At 28.2% G+C, this 19,027-nt stretch overlaps 1 protein-coding gene and 1 long non-coding RNA gene across 2 annotated transcripts in view; both read left to right on the top strand.

Moving 5' to 3' along the window:
- The window catches only part of Miga (mitoguardin), a 38,639-nt gene that overhangs the window by 17,491 nt on the left and 2,121 nt on the right, over positions 1-19,027 (top strand). Inside the window, exons 7-13 of the mRNA XM_067277025.1 lie at positions 1,070-1,191; positions 1,280-1,352; positions 2,281-2,367; positions 8,504-8,602; positions 10,895-11,029; positions 12,629-12,682; positions 15,784-15,900. Of these exons, the coding sequence (XP_067133126.1) occupies positions 1,070-1,191; positions 1,280-1,352; positions 2,281-2,367; positions 8,504-8,602; positions 10,895-11,029; positions 12,629-12,682; positions 15,784-15,900 (687 nt within the window). The remainder of the gene's footprint in view (positions 1-1,069; positions 1,192-1,279; positions 1,353-2,280; positions 2,368-8,503; positions 8,603-10,894; positions 11,030-12,628; positions 12,683-15,783; positions 15,901-19,027) is intronic.
- LOC136980800 (uncharacterized) lies at positions 3,431-7,481 on the top strand. The gene is made up of 3 exons (XR_010881605.1): positions 3,431-3,560; positions 7,172-7,329; positions 7,418-7,481. It is a non-coding gene; the product is annotated as an uncharacterized lncRNA (long non-coding RNA).

The raw sequence follows: 19,027 nt of genomic DNA, 5'->3' as shown, positions 1-19,027 counted from the left end.
ATCTTAATTGCTTTCAATTATTATTATTTTTATTAAAATATTGTGAGATCCAGGGGAGGTTAATTAAAATTAAAATGGGAAATTAAGAAAGTGGAAAAACACCAGTTTTCTTTCCACCTGCCATTTCCATTACCCTCTGATCCAAGATATAACAAACATTCAAATGACCATAATAAATCAACAATCTTTACAATGTTTTGAGTAAGTTTCTATGATACCCAAACATCTAATTATTGATGAGGGAGAATGTCAAAATCGTCTAAATTATGAGGTAAGAAGAATCACAACACTGACAGAGAATATCAACAATCTGCCCGAGTCATCAAAAGTCTTATGGCCTACCTCAGCTGTGCTGTACCAGGGACATATTGTGAACTTGGAACCACGACAACATGAGTCACTAGAGTAAAGTCTCACACTCCAGAGGATAAAAAGGGCTGACTTCATAGGTTTGGGGCAGACATACCAGAAGAGCATAGAAGAAGGTCTACCTGCCAGCTCCTGTCTCACCATACTTAGGAAGACATCCCTGGAAACAGCTCTACTCGCCATTCTCCAGGCCAAACTTCATCTCCAGAGAAGACTGGACCTAACCAGTAGGCCTCGACTATAACCAGAGACCTCAGTCCTTTTCTCAGAGGTAGCATATTTAGATTATTGTAAACTTTTTCTCAATTGACTTAGATAAAAGGGACTTTAATATATATCTTTGGTATATTGCTTACACAAGGTAGGAAATACCTTAGTGTGTCAGCTTACTGTATTATATGCTTTGTTTTAGTTCATTAAACAAATTGTGTGTGGACTTCCTGCAGAGAACCGGTCACCCTATCAACTTATCCTCATTCCCTCCCCACTTGACAAATAGCCCTCCTAATTAATAGCCATCCAGTGACATAGTGAGCAGCCTTTACTGGACTGATGTCGGAGAAAGGGTTAGGTCTCACACCTCAACCCCCGGCTTCTCACAATATTATTATTGTAGTTTAATATAGAAAAAATCAAATATTATATAAAAAATGAATGAAATAAACTCATAAAATAATTAATTGTGTTTTTACTACTTTAGGTTGCTGACATAAGGGATTTTGATGAATTTCTTGAATTAAAATTTGATACTCAAGATCTTTTACTTTATCAGGCAGCAATGAAACAGTTTGAAGAAAATAATATTCCCTACAGAATTCTTAGGTAAAAACAAAATTTTAATCTAGAATAATTTTCTAATAATCATTTAATTTATTAAATAAATAATAGGCAATAATGTTTTATTTTATAGGACTGATTTGCTCAAATGTCAAACTGATTATGAATACATTGCTAAACTACATTGTGTTAGATTGGCATTTAAAGTAAGATTTCATAGTATCTTTAGATTTTTCTTTCAAAAATTGTAAATTTAAATTATTTTATTATAGTTATTAAAATTATCACGAGATGTCTAGTCCAGCTGCCTACCTCTAGATAAACTACTTTGTATCTAATTATTAACTTAGCCTTATTACAGTCCTATAATTTGGCAGATTGTTTGGTTTTAATCAAACTAATTCACAGTAAGATTTGATGATTTATTTTGAAAATTAATTAGAATCTATATAGAATTTTATTTAGCTAAATAAGTTTAAACAAATTTAAACATGTTGAATATTAATAAATCTCAGCTTACATGAAGAAAATTCTTAAAATTTTTATAAAACTATTAATTACTAAATACAGTAGAGAATTGATTATCCGACTTAATTGGGGACTGGGGTTGGTCGGATAACTGAAAAGTATGAAAAAATACATTATTAGTATAGTATATTAGTATATCGCTATTAACCTACCCATGTTGAAATTTTTCTCCGTTGTGCGTCGCTTTGCGTTGAATTTTTAATGATGAAGCCTAACAAAAAGTTTTTTTAAAAATAATAATTGTCACTATTGTATCGTGAAAAATTATTTCTTTATTTTCTACAAAATAAAGACAAAATAAAAAATTAAGCATGGTTTAAATACTGGCCTCCCTTTCATGGTCGAGCCAGTGCTGCCAGCTAAAACATGCAAAAATTTAACAAAAATAATATTAAAGTAGCCAAGACATAACCAAATATTGTAGAGCCATGTCACTAGTGAACATTTGAATTTGCTGACTAGAACGCAGTCGGTTAACCAATAAGTTGGTTAATCGGGGGTCGGATAATCGATGCTCTACTGTATATAAAATCTGTACAGATATAAAACAACTTTTGTACTGATTTGTATTAATAAAGTAACAAAACTCTTAATTTTATTGTTTAGATGTTATTGTCAAAAGAAGAAAATAAACTTTGGTTTATTGAAATTGGAAGTCAACTTCTAACAGATCTGATACTGTTTGCTGAGAAGGTAATTTATCATGAACTACTGATATAAGCTAAAAATTTGCATTACATTTGTTATAACTAACAACAGTTAAACTGTTATTTAATTATTTTATTACTGTTTTTGTGGAATAATTGAATTATTAAACTTTGGAAATCATCAGTTAGTGTTTGTGATGAATATATTTCATCAACAAATGAAAAATATACTCTTGAAAAATGTTTACCTGTGGATTTGTTTTTATTATCTCTGAGAAATATTCAGTTATTAATTTTTTTTAACTTTTCTAAATAACAAATTTAATATTTGATTTTCTATTTTTCAAATATTTTCATTATCTATCAGGAAGCATTTTATCACTAAATTAATAAATTTATTAAATTTTCAGACAAGACTTTAAATTTATTCTTATTATTTCTTTTTAAATTATAAATTAAGTTCATATTTTAAAAAAATTTTTTCAGTTTTTAAATAGTCAAATTTATTAGATTATTTATTTATCATTAAAGTTCTAACAAAAGTTTTAAACAAGAACATTATGTTTAAGTTAAAAATAACAAAAATATTTTATATAGTTAATAATAAACTTTATTATAAATTAATATACAGTTTAACCCGATTATAACGTCATCAGATGTAATGACAACCCTAATATAACATCAAATTTTTATTGGTCCCACGATTTTACTATACTAGTTAATGTTAAAAAACCTGCTTGTAACGACATAAAACTCTGTTTTAATTTCATATTTGAAGCACTCCCAAATTTACAAAATTAGATTACAAATTTTATTTAACAGGGGAGCATCTGTCAGTGCTGTGTCTTCGATACTAATTTTTTTTCTATTTATAGTTATAGGCTAGGTGTAATTCATTAAACTTTTTAAATAATTACTCGAGAGAATTGTGTAACTTTTGTGTTGAGAAAGAAATTGTGGATGCCTGGCATATTCTGGCTAAATGTGGGCGTCTTAAAGTGTTACGTAAAGAAATCTTTGGTTGCGAAGTTCTTACCAGGGGGCGTGATTCCTCTACTATAAATCTAGCCTTGTTTTATAGGTAAGTCTTTACAATTATGGCGGTTAATCCGAAAAGAAAGTCGTTTTCACCGAGTTTAACGGAAGGAGAGACCAGCAGTAAAAAGAAATCTTTGAAGAGTCGCGAGGAGGAAGAATTTGCATATCTTCTGGAAGGAGAAAATTTTAACCTCGAAGAGGGTATACGTGTTCTGTTGCGTTTACATTTTTCCATGAATTCTAAGGTTGATGAACTTATTTCAAGATTAAATTATGTATCGGAATGGTTAAAAAATTTGGATGAAGGTTTGGGTGACTTAGATACCAGATTAGAGATATTAGAAAAATTGGCTGATAAAAATTGTGGTTTAAGCGATCAAAGTAATGTTACGAGAAAGTTTAATGATATTACTCGAGAACTTGATTTTTTGGATAACCAACGTCGTATAAATAATGTTGTCATTTCCGGTCTAGAAGAGGTACGGGATGAATCATTTCTAGAAACGAAAGAGAAAATAGTTGAATTTGCTACGCGAGTCTTACAGATGCCCGACATTAAGATTGGTAGGGCAATGAGAGTGGGAAAGAAAAAGGCTAATTCCCCTAGATTAATTATTTGTACTTTTGTTGATTATTATGAAAAAATGAACTTTAAGAAACGAATTCTGGAATTAAAACCGGATGGTGTTTATGTAAATGATGACTTTTCTCCTAGATTGAGAAATATTAGATTTAAGCTTCGTGATTTCGGTAGACAGTCAAAACTTTCTGGAGCGCGAATGGTAAAAGTAGTTTATGATAAAATTATTATTGACGGAACGAAGTACTTTTACGATGTTGACTGTGACCAGGTTAAGCCTGTCTCATCCTAGCAATTGCCGGATAGGGGTACTTCCTTTTTAATTTGGAATTGTGCTGGTTTGTTTAATAAACCCGAGTTTTTTTGGAAGTATCTATTGCAGTACGATATTATATTTCTTTCTGAAACTTGGTATGGTTCTACTAATAGAAATTCGGAGGTAACTGATTGTTTGCAAGGTTATAATCTCTACTTTGGTAAGGCTTTTAAGTTACATACGAAAGGTCGTTATTGTGCAGGTTGGTTATTGGCAATAAGATCCTCTTTTCCCTGCGTTGTTATTTATCAAGATAACTTTCTAATACTTGTCAAATTTGGTGCCGAACTTGGTAATATTTTGGTATGTTTTGTTTATTTTAGGGAAAATGACTGGCAGTCTATTTTTGAAACTTTAATTGGTTTGATATTACATGACAAGAATGTAATGATTGCTGGTGATTTTAATGCTAGGATTGGATTGGGGAATATAATTTCTGACGCTTTTTGCAATTCTTTTGGTATTGTTTGTCCTTTGCATAGGAATTCGAAAGACTTGGTGATTGATTCTTTTGGTAGAAAGTTGCTTCATCTATGTGATGATTTGAATTTGATTATTGGTAATGGAAGATGTTTAGGTGATGAAGCGGGTGAATATTCTTTTATCTCTAGTCGTGGCTGTTCAGTTATTGATCTGGTCATAGTTTCTCCGTTAATTTGGAAAGATATTCTCTCTTTAACGATGGGTCAGTTTTTGGATTCCGACCATAACCCTTTGATTTTACGACTGGCCTGTGGCAATGATAGATCGGTTTCTTTAGAGAAGAGGCAGAGGATTAATAGATTGTTCTGGGATGAATCTAGAAAGGATGAATTAAGGTTGGCTTTGGAGGAAATATGTGTCTTGAATGGGTTTGATTCAATGGAAGACCTGAGTAATCTTCTTTTTAATTTGGCTTGTAAGTGTGGATTTAATATTAGGAGACATAAGAATTCTTTTTCGTGGTTCGATTCGGACTGTAGGATGTTAATTTGCGCTAGGAATAGAGCCTGGAGATCTTTTAGAAAGAGTAATGATTCTAATGATCGTTTGCGTTTTGTTATGTTACGAAGTTTGGCGAAGCGATTTTGCATTGCGAAAAAAAAATTATTTGCTGGAAAAATTCAAAATTGTTTCGGGAAAGATAATAGGCTTTTTTGGAATTATTTCCGACACGTTAAGCGGACTAAGTCTTGTAATTTCTGCTTTATATCTATTGATGATTGGTTTCATCACTTTTTTAATTTATTTGGTTCCCTGGACCCTTATTTTGTTGATTTTTCTATTTTTAATTATTGTAGGAATTGGTATGATGAACTTTTGGACCATGAACTTTGTGCAGGTGAGCTTAATGATGCTCTGAGGAGGTATAAGCCAAATAAAGCGCCAGGTTTTGACGGGATCCCGATGGAATTTTGGAATTTTGAGACTCTGAGACCACATATTTTGTGTCTTTTTTCAAAGATTTTTGATACTGGGATAATACCGGAGTCTTGGAAGACGAGTATTCTAATTCCGATTTTTAAGAATGGTAGGAAGGATGTTCCTGGTAATTATAGAGGTATATGGCTATCATCTTGTGTTTCGAAATTGTTTTGTATTATTTTGTATAGAAGACTGATTAGGTGGTTAGAAGTTAATAATATATTGCATGAGAATCAGGCAGGATTCCGAGCTAGTTATTCCACATTGGATAATATTTTTGTTTTGTACACGGTTATTCAGAAAACTTTTTTACGGAAACGGAGGAAGGTGTATGCTTTTTTTGTGGATTTATCTTCTGCGTTTGACAGAGTTTGTAGGAACTTGCTGTGGTCTAAGATGTTGCGTTATGGTTTCAGTTATAAATTTATATCTTTACTTGTTGCTTTGTATGAAAATTCCTCGTTTATGGTAAGAGATGGTGGGAACTGTTCGCCATTAATGTTTTCTAAGACTGGTGTTAAGCAGGGCTGTATTTTGAGTCCAATCTTGTTTGGTATTTTTTTGAACGATCTCTTTGGTTTTATTAATTCTTCTGGTGATGGTATAGAAATAGATGGTTTCCAAATTAAAATACTAGCTTATGCAGACGATATTGTAATTTTATCTGACTCTGTGATTGGACTTCAAAGATTGATTGATAAATTCGCAATTTATTTAGATGAAAATGGTTTGAAATTGAATTTGAATAAGTCCAAGATTGTTGTTTTTCGAAGAGGAGGTAAGAGTGCGAGGGCAGATAAATGGTGGTTTAAGGGTTCTCCAATTCAAGTTGTCTCTAATTACAAATATTTGGGTGTTACATTTTCGTCTAATGGTTTATTCCATACGCATTACACTAATAAGAGAACTCATGCCAGATTATTGATGAATAAAGTCATTCAGTTGGGGAGATCTGCCAAATTACGTAATCTGAGAGATTATTTACGTCTATTGAAAACTGTGGTATTGCCCTCTTTGTTATATGCTTCAGAGATTTGGGGTTTTAATCTGACTAATGGTGATGGTATACAGACTGAATTTATTAAAAACTTATTTTATTTACCTCGTTGTACACCAGGTTATTTAATTATGATGGAATGTGCTTTGACCCCTATAAAACTTATAATATTTAGTAGGATAAGAAATTGGATTAATAGAATTTCTAAGCTCGATGATCATCGTCTGAGTAAGGTTTGTCTGAAATTTATACTTAACAAAAAGTCTATAGATTGGACACGTTATCTTATAGATACATGCAATAATCATGGTATTAATTTTATTAATGATGATTTGGATCTAATGGACTGGTCTCTTCTCCTTGTAAACATTTTTGATAATTTTTTATATAATATAAATGAAAAAATAAGTAAAAGCGTATATAATTGTTGGTATAAGAATTTGAATGTTACGTTTTTTGATAATTCTTTATATAATCAAGATGTTTCCCTTAATATTTTGTGTTTATTTATACAGGCTAGGTGTAATTCGTTAAACTTTTTAAATAATTACTCGAGAGAATTGTGTAACTTTTGTGTTGAGAAAGAAATTGTGGATGCCTGGCATATTCTGGCTAAATGTGGGCGTCTTAAAGTGTTACGTAAAGAAATCTTTGGTTGCGAAGTTCTTACCAGGTTTTTTTTCCTTAAAATTTTATCGAAACCTTGTTATAAATTTAATGTATTTTGTTTTCTAAGAAAATCTGTTAAAATTTTGTTTTAGGGGGCGTGATTCCTCTACTATAAATCTAGCCTTGTTGTTAGTGCTGTTTGGGAGCATCTGTCAGTGCTGTGTCTTCGATACTAATTTTTTTTCTATTTATAGGTAAGCAATTTGCCATTTTGGTTTCTATTTTTTGGTATTTTGTATTATATTGACAGATGCTCCCGATCTTTAAACTTTATTTAATTACTGTATTTGATTTTGTAAATTTTATATAATTTATTTTACAACTGAATTGTTATTTATCATTGTATAATTTTGTTTGATTATGTTTATTGTATTTAAGTGTTTTGTTTGGGAGATGGTTTTGCTCCCCGCATCAAGGAATAAAAATCCAGTATGCGTAATAAATAAATAAATAAATAAATATTTAACCAAAAAAATACTACATGTTCAGTCCTAGGGTCAGAGTTCACTTTCCTAGAACGACTGTGGGTGGTGCTCTTTTCACCTGACTTTGGGGGGTGAAATTCGCCACATTTAAATGACATGACGATCGGTTATTATGTACTCATTTTTAAATTACTTTATGCTAAATTGTTAAATATTCTATTATTTTTAATATAACATATTATATCAAATAGTTTATAAAGAAATAATTGAATTATTTTTAATTGGCATACATTAATTTAACCTTTTGTTGCCTTTTGATTCAACATTATTCTCAAAACCGGAAGTTCCACCATTATTGAAACTTAAGACAAATAGAAATTTCTTATAAAATGTAATTTTTGAAATTTTTAATTACATCTGATGTAAATAAAGTTTATTTAAACATGTAGTTTGCATTTTTATACATACGATAATAAATTATTACTATCATAATAGATACAGTATACTGTATTACTGTTAAGAAATAATTTTACAGTAATACATACAATTTAAAATTAGAATGCAGTTTATAATAGATTCTTAAACACACTTTGTACATTTTATCGGACTGAAATTATGACCTCGCAGATAACGACACTTGGTTATAAAGTCAAAAACTTGCCGGTCCCATGGATGACGTTATAAACGGGTTAAACTCTATTTAATTAAATTATATAATTAATATAAGATTTGATTGTGTTTGTTTATTTTTAGGATCCAAGAGATTGCTTAAAAGCATATGACAATATATTAGAATTTATTCAGCAGGAAGAAAATTGGTTAATAATGGAAGAAGAATTAAAAGCTAGAGGAGTAAGAATTTGATAATGTGATTTAGTAAAATAAAATATGCTTGTTTTTATATATGACGGAATGATCTGCTATATGAGTGGTATAATATTTAGAATGATTGCATACCTTAAAGTGCAATAGTCATTTTAGTTGAGCAACATTTTGGTGTTGACAAAATGAAGCAAATTTATTTTAATGTAAATGCACGTACTGGCACTTTTTTAATTTCAGTATTATCTATTTTACAGGCAATTATATTCTTGCTTTTCAGAATAGAATAATGGGAATTCATTTGGACATAGTACACCAGTAATTGTTTAGTTGCTGACTCATGGATAAGTCAGCAACTAAATAATCACTAATGTGATAATTTTCACATTTGGAGTCAAAATTTAAAAGTTACTGGTAATTTACCAATAAATCAGTAACCATTTGAAAACTTAGTGTTTTACCAGTAATTTTTTTTATTACTTTACCAGTAATACCGGTAATACTTTTATACTTTACCAGTTATTATCAGTCATTTATTTTTAAAAAGTTGGTAAATTTACAACTCCTACTTTTTACTATAACAATAATATATTTAAAATATAGAATATCCTATTTTAAAAAAAATTAAATAGCATAACAATTTTGAACATTATCAAATCAAAGCTAGATTGAAAACCTGACAGAGGCTTATGAAATATGCTTAAAATGTTTGTGTTTTTAATAAACATGCTTGCTGGAAATACAAGGAAGGCATTAAGATTTTCATGTTAAGAGTAAATAACATTAAAAGAAAATTACTTGTAAATTTATTGGTGCTGTAATTTATTTTTATAATTTTTTTTTTCATATTTTTCAACTGAATGTTATTTGAAAAATTTGATTAAAAGTTATGTTAATTCAAAGTAGTTTTTGGTTATTTTTTTATTTTATTTCTTTGATAAATTTTTGTTGAATAATAATTTTAAAAATCAAAAGGAATAATTTAACATTATCTACAATATGAAGAGATACTTTAAATCAATAAATGTCTTCTTTCTATTTTAGTACCAAATTATAAATTGCATTTTCTTTTCTATACCTTTCCATTCCTATACCTTTTACAGAAAATATGACATAAATTATTAAAATTATATAAAAACCTCCCTTTCCAGTATCAATAACGTTGTTTCCCTTTTTACATAGATTGAGTTAGCATCTTATGTAGATTGTGTTGCAATCTACACAGGATGAGAGAAAACAGGAGTATATGGTGTATACTCTTATCAAAGAAAGTGCAGGAGTATATGCCATACTCCTGCTCTTTCTTTGGAAAATCTGAAAGCAGACCTTTATTATATATTGGAGCAGCAGAGAGAAATTTAATCAAATACATTGCAGAACATCAAAATGATATAAAATACAGAAGAACAATGGCACTAGCTATCCTATTCTCAGAGGACAATAATGAACTAAAGTAGGACAAGATAATGTTGTTATTCAGTATAAAGTTAATATCAGCACTATTTGCCAGATACAATCTCTTTTGTAACCACCAAAAAGGTATTTGTAGGCAAATAAACAAATTTGTTATGTCCTTCCAATTTAATGTTTATCACAATTTTAATTTGCAGATCTTTATTTATATATATTTAAATAAAGATCTGTGAATTAAAATTGTGATGAATGTTGGATTGAAAGTACAGTACATAACAAATTTGTTTATTTGCCTACTAACCCTTTTTGGTGATTACAAAAATAAGTTATTATTCAGCCCATTCAATCAGAAAATATTATTCTTAGTAGAGAAACAACTGAAGAACTGGCGGACACTGTCAAGATAATAAACACACATCTTAAAATTTTCTAGTTCAATAACCATTATGTATTGGATGTGTGATTATTATTCCTGGCAAAAGCCATCTATCTATATTAAGACTAACAATATATACAACATTCCACATTAAAACTTGCAACTGTATGGAATTTTGTCTGCTGCAAGTATAGTTCTCTCCAACATTTTGTAAAAAGAAAAACAAATGTAATATTACAAAATTTGTTTATTTTGATTAAAACTTTAATAATCATTTGAATGCATTGTTCAAATTCATTGTGTATTTTTGAACTTTAATTGAAGCTTTTCTTGCCAAAAACTGAATGTATTTTATTTAAAGAACCTCTACATAGCATGGATAATGTGAAATTATTCCTTTTGATTTACTCTCTGAGATAAAGTAAGAAAGTTAATTTAATAGCAGAATAATAATTTCATTAAACACTATTTAATAAAAACAAACATATGATTAAAGATGATTATTGAAATAATTTTTGTAATCATTATTTCAGGTTAAATGTTTATCATTCTATGATGTAGTTTTAGACTTTATCATTTTGGATGCTTTTGAAGACTTGGAAAGTCCACCATCTTCTGTCGTAGCTGTAGTACAGAATCGATGGCTTTCAAATGGCTTCAAAGAAACTGTAAGCTATGATTTTTACAAATAACCATTTTACTACTATAAAAAACTGTCAAAATATATTTGTTAAACACTGATTTTCAGTCTGTTCTATCTAAATTTAACTTCTATATTAATGACTTTCAATTAGCTTTTATGTGAAAGAAGGAAACAGAAAGCAACCGTTACTTTTTTATTGCTTAGAATTATTAATTTAAATTAAATATAATTTAGACATTTGGATTTAATCAGCTTTATCTGTATTTGTTTGTTATATAATTTACTATAATGAATTGCTTTTTTTTATGTTTACTTTTTTTGGTATATTAAATTAAAAACTATTTTATTGTGCTAAGATTTCTGTAAATTGCCTGATGAGAGATAGTCATAATATCAGTTACAAACAAATTTTAAAATATAAATGTTTATTGCTGGCATTATAAATTCACTTGTACTGTTATAAGTCAGTTCATGCAAATTTTTTTTTGTTTGTTTGTTTTTGGATAAAATGTTTCAAAAATCATGTATTTAGTTTTTTATAAATTTGCTTATATTTATAAGCAAATTTATAAAAAAATTTTTGACATATTTTAGCAATATAATCTTAAAATATATTTAGAAAACTTAACATTCTTACTAAACTACAACAATTAATAAATTTAAGATGGCTTCCTGTTATATGATATATAATTATAAAAATGTTTGTGCCATATACAGTTATAAACACACAAAGATTTTTATGCTTTTACAAAACTACATATATATCACGATATTGCACAGCAGAAAGACTGAACAGTCAGCTTCACTTCTAGGCTAATTACGATATTGCTGGAAAATTGTTATTCTAGGAGCATGTGTTCTACATTTGATTATCTCAGTTCAAATAACAGATATCACTTTCATTGTTTAGTTATTCAATCTATTTCATTATACATAATTTTTCTATTGGCAGTAATAAATGGTATGTTGGGATTTTTAAAAATTAGAAATTTTTTCTATAAATATGAATTAAATCATATTTTTGCATAGTAAATATGAAAATTTACCATTCATTTTATAATGCTCGACTTTAAAAATTTATTCTATAGACAAAACATTGTAAGAAAATTCTATAGACATATTTACATGAATATTCTGTGTAATGGACTGAAACACACATTATTTGATTATTTTGAAAATGTAATTTTTTGACAATTATATTTATACTTAAGATTCCATTTATAATTAAAAAATTGATTTATTTATATTTTCTGTTTATTTTATAATAATATGATAATTCAATAGATTATTATAAAATTATGCAAAAAAAATTAAAAAAAAAGAGCTTAATATTATTATTAATTTGAATTTTAAGTAATTCTATTTTTATAGAAAAGAATCATAAAAGACATCAAGAAAGCTTTTATTAATATTTATTTAATAAAATTATTTATATCATGCTATCTTTTAGATAAAGTAATCCACCTATTTAAATTTCTTGATTTAAAAAAGATTATATGCATTTTCATTTTATGAAATATTGATTTCTCCAAATAATAATTATAACAACAACAATAATATTATATATTATTATAATATATGTATATATAATTGTTAAACACAATTTAATATTGAAATTTTCTAGGCTTTAGCAACTGCTGTTTGGTCTGTTCTTAAAGCAAAACGTCATTCATTAAAGGTAAATATTTTAAATATATTTTTGTATTTTACCAATACATAACTTTTAATAATTGGTGAAAAATTATGATTTAAAGAAAGATAGTAATGTATAAAAATGATCACGTATTTAAAAAAAAAACTCAAAACTGTAGAGAAAGTGTGATTTTTCTAATGAAGTGAATCAAATTGAGAATAGTGAAAAGTAAAGGACTATATGATGTCAATACAATTTCATCTTCAAGCGATTAGGACATTAAGTATAGTACATTCCATACTTGATGAGTCACAATTTGCAGGTAATTTAATGGATCAGTAATTATTGAAGAAGAATTAAGATTATCTGATAAAAGCATTATTGAAAAATCACAAATGAAAAAAGGATCAAAGTGGTATAGAAATAGAAGAGAAACATTTTGTGAAATTGGATTACAGCTTGCAATTGCATTGAATGGATTGTTGATTGTTTATCTGGTTGTTAGAGGCATAGCAGTAAGAGGAACAGATTAAAATTTTACAACTATTATTGCAAAAGAAATTATCTTGAAATAAATGTTCTGTAAGAAGAAACAGAATATTACTCAGTTTTTAGTAGTTAAATACATTTTTAAACTTTTTGTAAGGTAATATATACAATAGAGTGTGTTGTTGTAGAAATTTTGGAAAGTATTGTTTATAACATACATCATTGATAAATAACTTATTTTAATTATATGATTGATCAATTTTTTTAAGATCTGCTAGTGTTTGGTTGTTTGTAAATTAAATGTGTATCCCAAAAACAAATTTTATGCGAAATCTTCTTTGCCAGTCATTTTATTTCACAGTTACTTTAATTTTTGTTGTTCAAAAATATTGCAAATATTGCATATACACCATGCAGTTATTTATTGTGATATTGTCAAAATGCGGCACTGCAATTTTTAATCATATTTTAAATTTATTTAATTTAAAATATATGCTCTCCATCTCAAATCAGTATAGTAGAGCATCGATTATCCGACTTGACTGGGGTTGGTCGGATAATTGAAAAGTATGAAAAAATACATTATTAGTATAGTATATTAGTATAACGCTATTAACTACCCCATGTTGAAATTTTTCTCCGTTGTGCATCGCTTTGCGTTGAATTTTTAATGATGTTAAGCCTAACAAACAGTTTTTTTAAAAATAATAATCGTCGCTATTGTATTGTGAAAAATTATTTTTTTATTTTGCACTAAATAAATATAGTACTGTACTGTACATTGAAATATATAAAACAAAAAAATGTATATTCGGGTTACATATTTTTCATAAAATAGGCCTATACGTTAGGAAAAAAAGTCTAAAATTTTCTTTTTCTTCACAGCTGATACTCGTTTTTATGCCGCTAAACCTCGCACACATTTTAAAAACAGCAATTGGATAGCGTCGTTAAATGAAATTAAGCCTCGTTTAAATACTGGCCTCTTTTTTATGGTCGAGCCAGTGCTGCCAGCTAAAACATGCAAAAATTTAACACAAATAATATTAAAGTAGCCAAGACATAACCAAATATTGTAGCGCTACATCACTAGCGGACATTTGAATTTTGCCGACTAGAACGCGGTCGGTTAATCGGGGGTCAGATAATCGATGCTCTACTGTAGTGTCTTGCCCCTGTACATCATACTTTTCCTTTAACAATAGAGTTATGCCAGTCACCTATTAACTGCTTTTCAATTCAAAGTTTTGAATTGAAATAGTGTGACTTCTGGTTTGCATTGGAAGTTTGTATATTGTTAATTGGGGCCTCCAGCACCTATGGTTTCCATATCTGATCTCAGATTTTATCTATCTAACATCATTCTTGAGATTAAGGAAAGACGGATGGATGGATGACAGTGGGAATTTATAGATCTACAATTTTTTTCATATAATAAAGCCCAATAAAAGTTTATTTCCATTTAATAGTGAAAAAATTAAATGGAGTTACTAGCTGATTATACAGGGTAAATCATGTAACCTGAAACAGTAAAATATCTTGAAAAAAGTGTTGCATATGGATATGTTTAAAATAATGTTTATTTTGAAGGGAGATGGGGAAACAAATGTACATACTTTTTATTTTGATGATGTGTTTGATGTGTCAAAGGTCAACTTGTTATTTTCAAATGGATACCTATATTTTTTGTAGATCATTTGATTCTATGTGAAACAACAAATAACTTTTGTCTGAAACATTTTTCTGTTTATTGCTTAGTTTTTACAACATTTCAATTTTAAAAGAGTGTTAACAATTTTTTTTTTTAAAGTGAAAATAATTTTTTATTGCTGAAATATAACAAATCGGTTGCAACAAAGAAATTAATCTAACAGGTATTTAAAAAATGGCCTTTAACATTGAGACATTTTTTGATACATTCAAGAAAAGATTGGCAACAAGTTAAATGTTTCTTGAGAAATATTTTCACAATTATTTCATATTTATTCCTGCATATTTTCTGGGGTGGTAGGTACAGTACTTCTTGGTACCAGTAAACTTTTCCTTTAAGATGGTCCATAAAAATGTCAAGTGGTGTTAAATTAGATGATGTAGCAGGCCAAGATCCTATCCACCAAGTCCTATCCACCAACTATTGTAACACTGATGGAATCAAATAACGTGCTAGACAGCCATCCTGCTGAAACCACATTCTCTGCCTTTCTTGCTAAATACTGAGAAATACTGCAATTTTTTCATTGATGAATTGCCATTATTGTCAGAAGATCTGAATTTATAAGAAAGGCAAAGAAATTTATTAGAAAAGTTATATAAGTTTGATTTATTTAAACTTTAAAGAAACCTACAAATTTTTATTTTTTTTTGTCAGTATTTTGAATTAAAAAAAGGAAAAAAAATTCAAATTGAAGAAATGTACAAATAATAATCACATCCTCAACCTTTGCTAAAATAAAGCAAAGATTATCTATGTGATTATTATTAGTATTTTGAATATTTATATTTTATCGTTATGTTAACTTTTTGAATTATTCAAAAGTTAGCATATTGCCTTATGTATATTATTTTAATATCTAACCAAATTATTTATTTTTATAAGATACAATTAAAAAAATAATGAAAAACTAAGGTCTTTATAGAATAATTTATATATTTTTCAGTATTCAAATGGATTTATCAATCATTTTTATTCAATTTCTGAACATATAAGTCCAGTATTAGCATGGGGCTTTCTTGGACCCGATGAAAACCTGAAACAAGTTTGCATTTCTTTTAAGGTGAGACATATTTATATTTTAAATAACATATTTAGACCTTTGAAGTATATACACATGTTATCAACAATCTATTGCAAGAAACAAGAGTTTTCAATTAAAACTATAGTTTTCCTCAGGCATTAATATCAAATATACAATAAAGTGGAATAAAGCAAAGTTAATGAAAACTGTGCCAAATGTTCTGAATTTAAATTTTCAAAATTACAGATACAACAGAGAGGAATGATTTTTCTAATATTGCATAAGTTATATTACAGCTGTTAGTTTTGTTAATTTTGTATAGAGTAAATAACAGCGTAGTTAAAGAATGAGAATTGAACTCCAATTGAAACTATCTGTGATAAATTATAAGAGTTTAGATTGTATTCAAACACAAGTGTTTCATAGCTTATCATACCGTAAGTAAATACAGCTGGTCGTATTTTATGTGGGGATTTCATACCAGTAGGTGCAGTATCAAACAAAACACTGTAAAAAGTTGTTTTACTTCAAGGTTATCCGTGATTGCCTAGACCCTTATGTAACCATTTATAAATAACAGAAAAACATTAAAATGTATTTAAAATGTTGTTATTGTTTTTTATTACAATGAAAGCATTTTAATCTGATGTTTCTTAATATACTAAACAAGATTTTATTTTACTGTATCAAGTATACTATTTGAGAAAAATGCATGAAAACCACCATGGTGGATATTCACCATGCAGGATATTACCAATGCAGGATATTCACCATGGTGAATAGCATTTAGTAGTTCTCTATGGAATGTCAGAAGCAAGAGAAGTACAGTTTCCTGAGTTTAAAAGTCAAATTTAATGGCACTGGGAGTGGGTTAACCTAACCATTCACCATCTGCAAAAACACAAATCTGCATTTAGAAACCTTGTATAAAACACAATACTATTATACAATTATTATCAAACAGTTTTCATTAAACTGTACATCTCAAGTAATATATCAGAAAACTTTACAAAAAAAATTTCAAATAGTAACATTTAATAAAATTAAAATTTAACAAATTTTATTTGATGTGTGCAGAAACATTATCAAAGACAACAGATATATCTACACAAATAAAAATGTAAGTGTTCATTTGTTCAAAATCTTAAATCTCTGAAAGTTCTTCACCGATTGCTTTGAAATTTTGACACAAAGTTGCATTCGAATATGCACGTGTTTTTATATACCTACTATCATATAGATGTCACACGAAATTTCCCCCTGCGGGGGAGAGGGAAAGGATTAAAGCTTATCATAAAGAACTCAGCTTCTAGTGTACTATTTTAGATGCAATTTTTTTATTTTTAACTGCGTTTTAGTAGGGTACCACATTTAGTAGAATGCCATGTGGGGATGAAAGAAGTGTATTTTTTAACAATGGAAGTGTTAAGAGAAAGCGACGGTGCAGATGCGGGTTTTTGCATTTTTGCGGGAAATCAAACATATCTTTAGACCCATCTAAGAATTCTCTAATTAGTTTGGAAACAGAGGGGACCTAATTCTTGCATTCCGTAAAAACAGGTAAGATTGGCTATAATGTAATAATCTTAATCTTTGCTATCATTACTTTTTGCCCGAGCAACGCCGGGCTTATCTGCTAGTTACACATAAAATTGGTTAAGCATAAGTTAATAAATTAAAACTTACAAAATAATGTGAAAAATTCATAACCTTTTGGGATATATTAGATATCTTTATTTAACTATGTGTATTTAGGAAAATTAAAATCTGTCCTGTTAAACTGATTACTTTTTTGAATAAGGATGTTTTTGAATTTTTAATGTCAAACAGCATGAAGAAAGACATTTGTCCTATAGATAAATCTTATTTGTAAGTCTGATATGATATGTAAAATTGTTAAGTAAACTTAAAATTCTTAAGGAATTTTTGTATTTGAACTTGAGTTTTTATCCTGAAATAAACCAAATATATACAGGGAACTTGTTTTAATAGAAAATCTAGGGACAATTTAACCAAAAATATTTGTTTCTTGCAATAGTTTTTTTTTTTCGAACAATGATTTATGAGTGTATTGAAGTTGAAAAAAAAGATTTAGTTAAAAAGTGAATTTTAGAGTAACAGTTAAGTTTTTCATTTTTGAGATTATTTGAAGTTATATAAAATAGCTTTTATATCAACTAAATTCTGGTTTTTTGGAGAAGAGAATAAATTAAAACAAGCTTGAAGTACTTTCAAACTTTGTTTTATTATCACAGATGTAATCTTCCATGAAAAGCTTGAAAGTACTTGAAACTTGTTATAATTGATTCAATTCTGCAATAAATCAGAATATAATTAATTTTAGTGCTCAGAAATTAATTGTAACTTTTAGATATATTTTAGAATACTTCTTGCAAATTTTAATGTTTACATTCACTTATATATCTTCTTATTTTAGATATTTTTCTATAATAATTCTAAAGGAAAATATATTAAAATCTTGTTTAACCATATTTAGTTAAAAAATATTTATTGTAGAATATATTTGATTTAGATCTAAAGATAGTACATTAACGTTCTGAAAAGCTTTTAATTTCAATAAATAATTATGATGTAATTATGAACTTTTAAAGTATTTATTCTCAATACATAATTGCACTCTAAAGTTTTTAACCATTTTTATTTTCTTATTTACTTTAAACTAGATCATTTAAACAAATGTAGTTTGTTTCTTATATTTTATGTTTAAAGTATATTTTTAGTGATTTTATATGACAGTAATCTTAATATTAGAAACAATCCTCATACTGGTACATATGATGTCCATTATACCTTCTTAAGCCTTTTTTCGAATTTCCGGTACTAAGTACTAACATTAACGACCACTTAACTAACGTTTTCGACCGCCTCCGCGATCTTCGTCAGGTTTTATTCGATGGTTTTCGAGATAGAATGCAATAGAATTCTTTCAAAGTTCAAACGATCGAACCTCTCACCGCGTGCCATAATTGCGAACGATCCAACTTGTTTTTAATGCCTATAATATAATCATAAAAAATGACTGCGTACATCCGTACATGAATAGTACACTACTCTGATATGCTACCATTGCAGGTGTACTTCGGAGACATATCTCCACGCATATGATAAAACGTTTCCATCTTTGAAATTAATGCATTTCCCTGAT

The sequence above is a fragment of the Centruroides vittatus genome, unplaced genomic scaffold (assembly GCF_030686945.1).
Source record: "Centruroides vittatus isolate TY-2023 unplaced genomic scaffold, ASM3068694v2 contig_726, whole genome shotgun sequence".
In the NCBI taxonomy this organism is placed as follows: domain Eukaryota; kingdom Metazoa; phylum Arthropoda; class Arachnida; order Scorpiones; family Buthidae; genus Centruroides; species Centruroides vittatus.
Note: the sequence above shows the minus strand (reverse complement) of the source record. Positions and strands in the feature narration are given on the sequence as shown.